The following is a 10,965-nucleotide window of genomic DNA, read 5'->3' on the forward strand; positions in this document are numbered from 1 at the left end:
TTTTGATTACAACAAAAGTTAAATATTATTAATAATTTAATAATTGTAAATAATTGATTATATAAATATATTTTTTAAATATTTGGATAAGTAAGGTATAAGTAAAATAGTTCAATTGATATGCTATTTAAGTTAAATAAATATAAATTGTTAATTTGAGTTTCAATCTTTGAGAGTAATATTTATTTGCATTTTTTCATAAAATATTATATTAAAATTTATAAATCAACAATTTCTTTAAAAAAAATATTTTATATTCCATAATTCCAAAATAATTTAAATTGATTTTTTACAAGATATGTATTAGATATAAATAAATAATAAAAAAACATTTTTATATTTCATAGTTTCAAAATAATTTAATTTTTTTTACAAGATATCAGTTTTGAAAACACTTCTCTCTTTCAAAATAATTTAGTTTTTTTTACAAAACACTTCTGCTTTTAATGTTCATAAATGTTTTAAAATAAAGTCAATATTAGAATGAAAAATAAAGTCAATATAGTCTATTTTTATTTTTCTTCTCACAAAAACATACAAAAAGTAAAACTTATTCTAGATCAATTTCCACACTTTTTGTAGTTATATATATATATATTCTTTCTCTCTATGTCCAAAAATTAATTCAATTAACGAAAGTCAATATTATTAAAATGAATTTTATCATTAAAATTATTACAAAAATAAATAAATAATAAATAGCTGATATAATTTTATTGAAAATAAATTATTACTACACATGAAAAGTAAATTTTATAATATAAAATATAATTAATTTAATTCTTCTTTATTTTTTTAAAGAATGAATGGATTGGAAAACAAGGAAGGAGAGTAGATGGAATGCCACGTTAAAGAAAAGAGTGTATATAATGTATGTGTAGGGTCCACACGAAGCATCGATAACCATAACCCATCCTTTAGGTTTGTTTGTCAACAACAAATCCACAACCATATATAAACCCTCTCATCTCACTCTTCTATCAATTTATTACACACATTCTCACATTTCACATTTCACAATTCACAACACAACACAAATTTTTCCTCTCTCTCTTCCTTCATCTTCGCAACCACACTCTCTTTCAGAGCTCATGTGCCAATTCGATGACGATAACTGGGTCGAAACGGCCATGGCTGACGTCAACTTAGTCGCAAACTTCCTTCTCACCATGAAGAAAACATCATCTCCTCCTTCTTCTTCACTTTCTCCGCCTCTTAATCTTCACTGGACCGTTCGTCAACGCCGTTCAAAGTCCCGCACTCGGAAGATGAAAACCGATTCGACAAGAGCAAGTCCTACAACGCCTCTCTCTTGGAGCGCCGCCACTTCCGCCAGTGGCGCCGACGGTAACGAAGAATCCAGTCGTCTCACAAAACCGGTTCACACTTCAAGATCTAAGGTTCGATTGCGATTTTTATTCTTTTTAAAATCCCGGTTCGGTTTTTTTGTTCACGCGTGCCTTGTTGTTTGAAATTCTTTTTTTCTGGTTTCTTTCTCACCTGACTCTGACAGTTTTGAGTTTTCATTTCTCATTATTGAACGAAAATACCATCTGGTAATTTATATTCTACGATTTTGTCAGTAAGGGTAGTTTCGTCATTCTGGTAGCAGATCGGTGCCTTTCGTCGTCTTCGGTTACCAGAACCACCGCGGAAACCTTCAGTTAATTTCCCTTAGATTTACAAACTCACGACTCTTGTTGCGATTTTTTCTCGCCGCATTAATCAGAAATTACCGAAAACGCCCTTCTGAGAATATTTTTGTCTTTTTAAAGCTCTTCGACCTTTTTATATACTGTTTTATTAAGTTATTAAGTTTTGACTATTTTATTATTTTGTTTTTGTAGGAATAATTTAAATGACAGTAATTGCAATTTTTTTTTAATGAGAAATGAATGTTTTTAACTACATAATTTTTGTTAGATGCATCTGTCCTAACTGATTAAGCGGCGAATTACTGCCAAGGGTATTTTCGTAACATCGAAGTGTCCACACACCAGTAGTAAGATTGCCGAGTATAATCCACTGTGGTCTCCCTCACTGTACTTCTCCGTGCGGACGCGTTCACGTTGATTTTAGTTTTTTGTTTCATTCATTCTCTCTGACAGGAACTAAAAATAGAAGCTACGACAAAGTATAGAGATTAATCAGTTAAATGAATTACAATTTTATCCTTTTTTTTTTCTTCAATTCGTTTGAATGATAGCAACTTTTAGTTCGGATTTTCAGTTAGCTTTCTTATTCCAAAGGATAAGATGGTCTTTTATGATTGTTGTAAGGTCCACGTCACATTTTTTAAAGTATAATTAATAACTTTCCTACAATTGGCTATCTATAGAAGAAACATTTTTATTTTTATTCCCAGTAAAAAATATATGAAAAAGGTATTTTTTTTAATTAGGTGAGTATATTAAATTATCAAGTGGGACATAGGAGTGTGTGCCAAAAAAATAGGTGATGTTATTTATCTTAGAAATCATGGCATCTTATAAGGTTAGTGAGATTTGCGTGATATATATAGTACGGAATATTACAGTGTAGGGTTGAATGTAACATTAGGATAGAATATGGTACGTGGAGCACTGTGTTCTGAAGATAGATACTGGTGTGGTGGGGTAGTACTATACTACAAGTAAATAGTTTGTTATTGCATTCTCTTACATTATTGCATTTATAATTGATGGTTGAGTACCATTACTTTCAAAAACCTGTTGTTAAGATTCAATTGGTTTTTATGAGTTTAGACTGTTTGGTTTAATATGAATATGTTCTGATTTATGTGTCTAATATTTTTGTATCTTGCAGGTTGAGGAGCAATGTGAAGCCAGTGGCAACAAAAGGCTAAGAAAGAAAAGGGTAAATACAGACTTTTGTTTGAATGTCTATGTATTTGCATTGCACATCTTTTGTCATAATAATTTCATCCTATTCTTGAGCAAAATGTTATGTCCTGTTTTCGGTTACATGCTTAATGTGTTAATGCTTTTATGCAGTCTCTACCTGATCTACTTGAGGAAGAGAGGTTGCTTCTGAAAGAAAGAGGAAATTTGAAAGATGTATGATTTTTTACTAGTTCTACTTTCCTTACTTTCTGTGTTTTTAGCATCACACACGTGTCTATATAGAGTATAGACCCTCTTGCTTGGAGATATATTTCTTACTTAATGTTTTTTGTTTTGAGCAGAGAGTGGCTTCCATGCATCTCAATGTTGAGAAGCAAAGAGCCAACAATGAAAGCTTAAAGAAAATGAAGGTGATAACTTCATGTTCTTTTACTACCCTTTATAAGACCTTTGTATTTTCAAAATTAAGTTGTGCTTTTTTTATATACCACCAAAGTTAAAACTTATGCTTAATTAATGACTATTTGTATTGGTGTATTTATCTAATCATGTTTTTGATTTGCTGTAACAGCTTGATTTGGTGTCACAAACGAACACAGAAACAGCCAGAATCTCTCTGGTGTCACAAAAGAACACAGAAACAGCCAGAATCTCTCTGGTGTCACAAAAGAACACAGAAACAGCCATAATCTCTCTGGTGTCTGGAAAAGCTGTTCTTCACACACCGCAGGTTGCGGACACAAACCGCGGTTCAGCATCTAAATTAGTCCAGTCTCAGACAGTCCAAGAGAAGAAATCAGTTGTCATTACAGAGGGTGCTTCATCTAAATTAGTCCAACCTCAGACAGTCCAAGAGAAGAAATCAGTAGTCATTACAGAGGGTGCTTCATCATCTAAATTACTCCAGCCTCAGACAGTCCAAGAGAAGGAATCAGCTGTCATAACAGAAGGTGCTTCATCATCTGTGCAAAGAGAGATTCATCGAGAAAATAATAACCGAGAATTACCATTCCTGCTGCCTGATCTAAATCTACCTCCAGAGGAAGAACAAAACTGCAACACCTTTTCTTAGATAAGTTTATTAACTGAGTATGCGTGCTTATATGTTAGATCTTGATCCTTATAAGATCTAACATCGGTACTGAGTACTAACCAACCGTAGGTTATGCTAATGTAATTGCTGGTGCTGCTCCATTTGCTTCCCTCAAATAGTCAAAATCACTGCAAATTAATTTTTTCAGTTCATGGTGGTACTGAGGGTAGTGTAAGTGTAGTCACTAGCCATTAGAGATTCTGACAACATTAGCCATAGTTTCATTTTTTCTTTTCTTTTCATGCTTGTCCAAGATTCTTTTGAGGAAATCCCTCAATTTTTTTTCTTCCTTTACTATAGAAATTGAAAATATTTACTTATAAATGTAATTACATGGTCTGTGCTTTTAAAATCAAGACAATTCATTAATTTTGGTTATTTTAGTAGGTTGTGACAGTGGAATATGAATTTGTGAATTTTTTGTGGTCTCAAGAAATTAGTAACTGTTTTCTAGAAACTTGAGGTTGGTAGGGCATCTTAAAGTTAATAAGAAAAGCAACATGCTTTGAAAATAGATCTGGTCTATTTTGTAACTTTGTTGTGGGACCACAGCTTTCCTAAAATCAGTGTTATGATACTTTTGGGGATATATACAATTTAGTACTACTTTTTATGGAAAGATGGGAAATATGTGAGATCATATGAAAAGGAAAATGAGAAAGGAGTAGAGAAGTGTGAAATGAGCAAAGAATAAAGTGTGTAAAACAATCACTACTTTCTGAGAAATGGCCATCGCCAAAGAATATATTGGTGAATGATGTAAAACAATTTTCTGGGCCGGCAACTTTGGGTCATGTTGAATGTGTTATTAAGAAATATGAATAAACAATTAATTTGTTCTAAATCTTTAGAATATAGAAATTATAACTAGTTTATAAATTAATATTGTGAATTTAGATTTTCAATATATGAATATCATTCAATTTAACTTTCCCGATTACTGAGATAGTTCAACTGATTTGATCAAGATGAGTGCAATTAATCAATTATTGATATTTTTAAATTAATAATTATTTTTTTAAATTAGCAATTGAATTATTATATATTTTTTGTAATATATTTATATTTATTTTAAGGACCAAAGCAAAGAGATAAGTTATTTCAATAGTAACATTATTTTGAAGAATTTATTAAGTTATTTTGTAATATCTTAAAAATCAAGATTTTATTCAAATAATTTAGCAGTCAGATATTTATCTGCCTGTGAATTTAAATTAGTGTTCTTTTAATCAAATGTCTTTGTAGCTATGAGCTATCGATTGTATTTATAGAAAAAAAGTAAATGAAGCATATGTTGTCATAGATTGCTTAAACATTTTAAGATAGAAAACTTGTTTTGGATATGGGACAGAATCTATTAAATTGTAGTCATTTGTTTTAATTAAAAAAAATGGATTTTTTTTGTTTTTAATTTTTAAAATGGATTTTATTACAATTTTTTTTTAAGATATTATAAATTTTTCTATTTTTTTTATAAATTAAAAAACTAAATTTTTTATTTTATAACATAAACATACATTATTGAAGATCAAAACATAATAAAAATCACAATTTTTTAAAAAAATTGTATCTGAAAAATGATTTTTATGAAACACTATTTGAAATAGTTTCAAAATCAAGTAATTTTTTTAAATTTTGATATAAATTTGTTTTTCGATAAAATGATAAAATATCTAAAATAACATTTTAAAAATAACTATTCAAACAAAATTTTTATTTAAATTTTTTATGAAAAATTCCTTTGTAAATTATTTTTACATCAAAATATGTAACACTAAAAATCATTTAAAAAAAAAGGGAAAATAAACGAGCCCATAAATGAGTCTAAAGAATTGTAGTAAAATTGATTTTTAAACCGTCACTAATAATAAACACATTCCAAAAAATTAAAGTATTATGTTTTATTTTGGAAGGTATTCTACTGCGGGGCATGATATTAATGACCCAGAGATAATTTTTTTACTGTAGTGAAGCAAATCTTGTAGTAAAGTGGATTGTGTATGTAAGATTAGCACTCTAATGTTTAAGTTAGTGAATTAAGACAAATGTAATTTGTAATAGTGAATGAAAAATGTATATGTTATCATGCTTGGACGAGCTTATATATGACATGCGATTTAAAACCGCCCCCTGTTGGCACAACACAAAGTGCAGAAAACCATCAAATTGGATCCGATGGATGTTGATGAGCAAGAAGTTTGGATATGATGTTCGGGTTCTCTGGTGGAGGTTTACCTGTTTATCGCTTTCCTATAAGGACATTCTGGATTGAGCCTTTGATGTTGGACCATTTGGTCGGTCCGAAATAGTTGCCTAAAGTTCTCGTTGTCATGTATGAAGCTAGGATTTATGACGAAAGCCTTGAGACTGCCCATAGACCGACCTCCTTCGTCATTTCGTTATGCTAGGTCAAGTCCCTATCTTGGAGACGAGGCGAAATACGTGTTGAGTGAGAGTAGGTAACCTCGAGAATACGCACATTAAATATTTTTCTTGTAACTTGAAAAGTTCTACAGTTTAACTTCTCCACATAGGCATAGGCTCATAGAGTAAAGAGTGGTGACACCGTTATAGCACTTGAGTGCACATAATTCCCGTAGATAATTCTATTTGGAATTCTTCTTAATGTTAGCCGTATATCTCTACTTTTTGGTTGCATATAAGAAAAGATCGATTGCCATGCTCCTTATGTAACAAAGCTTTACACCTCTGTTTCTTTCTGCAATTTGTGCTTTACAAGTGACCCACTGCTTGTTACCTTCGACCCCCATTTTAACCCTTAAGCAACATTTATGAGTGTATGGTGATTTTGCCTTTGTCCATTTGACTCAAACTCTGTAGTTTTCTTAAGGTAAGACTTTCCTTCTCTACCTTTTTAGTTTTTTTCGTTTATAATTTAGTCATGGCTAACATAGGAAACCCAATAATTACCTTTGTGGATTTTTCTAGTGAATATGATATACGTGATGCTTCTTCGAGAACCGAGGTGGTAGATCCTTAAATACTGGAAGTGGTCTCTTTAGCGGTGAGGTATCCTCATGTAAACTTTATAGATATTAGGTATAACTTAGATGTTGTGGGGACTCTGGAGGAGATGATAAAGGATCAGAAGGTCCATAGGATGACAAAAAAACCTTGAGGTGGATGTGGAGGAAGAGGAATGAGCAAACCTATTTTGGATTGACATCGGGGAAGTTGGTAGTAATTTTGCTTTCCTTGAAATCCCCGTGATAAACCTAGAGAAGGTAGGGGAATATCAAAATGAATCGAAGGCCCATGTTTACGTTAAGGCCTTTAAGTACCTATATAGTAGGGAGCTGAGTGATGATGATGTTAGGTGGTGGATCGAGTCTAGGTCACATTCCATAACTCACAATCATATTTTTTTGTTTGTAGATAGTGATGGGATGGCTTAGAGGAGATAAAGGGATCTCAAACTTTTTGCTAACACATATCAGTACTTCTGGGTGGAATGAGACGTCTTGGGTACGACTTCTGTCTTCAATGAGGTACACTAGATGGAGAATGCTCACTATGACGTGGGCCCATCTTCTAATTGGTTGGTCTCCCATGTAGATCCTTCCAAAAGGTTGTGTAGCCGATTCGAAGGGTGTATGTTGCCCATCCACAAAAGTTAGTTTTCTAGAATGGGATTCAGACTTCCTTTCAATGAGATTAAGGTTGAGGTTATAAATCATTTAAATATTTCCCCCTTACAATTGTACCTAGTTAGTTAAGCTTATGTAAAGGTATTCCAATATTGGTGTGACTATAAGAAAGATATTCCTACTTTAAAGCTTTTCTTTCACCTATTTAATGTACAACATACTTCAACCATGTCGGATAGAGGGTAATGGTTGCTATCTTTTCGGAAATTGAGAAAAATGTTTGACATTTATGTATATAACTTCAAGAATTTTAGGGATCGAAATTACTTGGACATTCCCCGGAGTTGTGAGGCTCATGAGAGCCTGTCTGTTTTATCGACGGGCTCTTCTTCTTCCCACTACTTTAGGGTCTCTCAAATGTGTAGACATATTTCCTAACTACTGGAGCGACAACCATTTTTCAAAAGTTCCAAATACACATATCTTCAATTTCAGAGACATGTCCTCCTTTATACTTGAAACTTAAGAAAGGTCTATCATCAAAACTCTTGAAGTGGTGATAGAAATCTCAGGTGATACCTCTTACTTTTCCTAGATATCACTGATAATGGTGTATATCGAACATGGTATGCTTCCCGCTAATCCGATTGATGCTAGTCTCGTGAAGAGGATAGCCAATTCATACTCTATCCTATATGGTACATTATATTGGATAGGCTTGTAAACTCTCTTTTGAAATGTATCAAAGGGGGAAAATCCGCATGTGCGATAGCCGAGGTAAATTAGAGCATCTACAGGAATCATCCCAGAGCCTTAGCCAAGAAGATTCATATGGCTGAATACTATTGGCCATCCATAATCCAAGGCTCCAAACCATATGTGAAGAAACGTGAGCATTTCCAAAAGCACATCGACATCCATACCACCCTCTAACGGAGCTCAAAATGTTGACATCACCCTAGCATTTCTTATAGTGGGGGATGGACATCCTAGATCCCTTTCCCTTGGCCATGGACAGTTGAAGTTCCTAATTTCCATGGAAGACTATTTCACTAAATGGGTGGATGCAAAAGTCTTAGCTAAATAACTGTAGTTAACATACATAATTTCTTCAAACGCAACATCCTAGCGAGGTACGCATTCCCATAATTCGTTGTTATCGATGATTGAATGTATTTCACCGACAAAGTTTGAAAAGCCTATTTGAATACTTGAAAAATTAGAAATGACTTTACATAAGTAGAACACCAAAAAGTTTAGACCATTGAAATGAATGATATAACAAATTTTAACTATATTTTCGATGATTTTCTTTTTTCAAGGAAAATCGGAGTGCATCGATATGTTAATGCAGGTAAGCCTAGAATTTCTAATGCAACAGATACAACGCCACACTAGGGACACCCCTCTCTTCGTAGCTAGCCACTCTAGAGCGCGGGCGGAGGAGCCTCGGAATATGTCATCCTCAAACCAAGTTCTCACCTAGGGCCAAGAAAGGAGATCAGACCATTGGTTAGGCACGATCCTCAGAGACGTTAAAATAATGATGAAAACAATCATTAAGGATGCACAATGATGAAACACAATAATTAATGATGCACAATGATGAAACATAATCATTAAAGATGCAAAATGATGAAATAAAATCATTTAAGGAGGAAACCGATAAAATAAAGTTACACTTATAAGGATAAAAAGGGAATACATTCATAATGATGAAGAGTAATAATTAGGGATTGCAATTGTACCCATACCCAATGGGTACCCTAAAAAATTACCCACAATGAGTAGGGTAACAATTCGTAAAAATGGATATGGGCGTAGGTCATTAGTGAAACTTATGAGGATGATGTCATCAACATAAAGTAAGATGTAAGCCAAGTCGGAGCCACACCGATAAATGAAGAGAGAGTGATCAGAGGCGTTGTGCTGAAATCCAAAGGTGAAGATATAGTCAGCAAAACACTAGTACCAGGCACAAGGTGCTTGCTTCAAACCATAGAGAGATTTCTGCAAGTGGCACACTTAATCTGGGTGATAAGGATCACATAAACCCAATGGCTGATGCATATAGACATTTTCATGAAGATCGCCATGTAGAAAGGCATTTTGAACATATAACTATTAATTGGGCTAGGACTTGGAGATAACGATGGTGAGAACAATGTGAATGGTCGCAGGTTTCACCACAGGTCTGGAAGTCTCATGACAATCCACTCCTGCAGTTTGAGACCTGTCATCCCTTGCAAGTCGAGCTTTGTAACACTCAAAACAACCATCAAATATCTCTTTATATCGGAAAACCCACATACACTGAATAATGTTAACATCATAAGGTTGAGGAACTAAGTCCCATATATTATTTCTAATAAGAGCATTAAATTCATACTACATTGCAGATTTCTAGTTAGGGTCAGAAATGACAAGTTTATGGTTTTTGGGTCAGATTTCTAGTTAGGGTCAGAAATGACAAGTTTATGGTCAGATCATCAATGGTAACTAACAATATAAATAGTTTCCTAGGTCTGTAAATGCCCCTCATGTTGCGAATGGCCATGGTCTGGATAAGAAGTGTGGTCTGGGCCAGTGGTGTAGGTGAGGGAGAGGTATCTAGGTTATTCAGTGATGAGGATAAGGTAGTGGATGAGGAGTATGGTGGTATATGATAAGGGTTAGGTATATGTGTATGTCTAAGAAGGTAATTTGGTGGATACTCTAAAGATGTATGAGTCTATTGGGGGTGTAAAGTATTAGTGAAATAGTTGTATATAGGGACAGGTGTGGAGGACAGATGGGCAAAGGGAAATTGAGTCTCATCAAAGATCACACGCTGCAAGAAGAGGATTTTTCTGTGTGACAAATCAAAATATTTATAACCTTTATGATACCTTAAGAAAACACACGAAGTTGAGTGGGGTTATAATTTGTTGATGGTAGTGGAGGTAAATAATGGATAACGAAGATGACCAAATATGCAAAGATGTGTTTAATAGGGGTCACGATGATATAGAAGTTGGGTATGAGAGAGATTAGACATAGTTTTTTGGGAAAGAATATTAATAAGATATGTAGCCTTTGAAGTGCATAATGCCAAAATGAGGGAGGGACATATGCATGAGCGATAAGAGTGTGAATCGTGTTGTTAATAATGCATATTTTTTGTTCTTCCTTGCCATTTTGTGATGAAGTGTGAGGGCAAGAGAAGCGGAAAATGAGACCATTAGCAACACAATAATTATGAAAATATGTATTGTCATATTCTCATCCATTATCATACTGAAAACATTTGACAATTTGAGAAAATTGTGTGCGAATTTGATTTGAGAGAGAAGTGAACATTTCAAGAACTTGAGATTTATTGGTTAGAGGTAACATCCATAGAAAATAAGTAAAATCATCGTAAATTAAAATATAATAGCGA

The 10,965-nt window shown here is 33.4% G+C and overlaps 1 protein-coding gene across 1 annotated transcript; it reads left to right on the forward strand.

Moving 5' to 3' along the window:
• Positions 1-927: 927 nt before the first annotated feature.
• Positions 928-4,319, forward strand: LOC127105376 (uncharacterized). Its single transcript, XM_051042553.1, has 5 exons — positions 928-1,400; positions 2,806-2,856; positions 2,994-3,056; positions 3,185-3,253; positions 3,415-4,319. Exons 1-5 carry the CDS (start codon positions 1,092-1,094, stop codon positions 3,913-3,915), a joined length of 993 nt encoding a protein of 330 aa, XP_050898510.1. The 5' UTR covers positions 928-1,091; the 3' UTR covers positions 3,916-4,319.
• Positions 4,320-10,965: the final 6,646 nt, after the last annotated feature.

The sequence above is a fragment of the Lathyrus oleraceus genome, chromosome 7 (assembly GCF_024323335.1).
Source record: "Lathyrus oleraceus cultivar Zhongwan6 chromosome 7, CAAS_Psat_ZW6_1.0, whole genome shotgun sequence".
In the NCBI taxonomy this organism is placed as follows: Eukaryota; Viridiplantae; Streptophyta; class Magnoliopsida; order Fabales; family Fabaceae; genus Lathyrus; species Lathyrus oleraceus.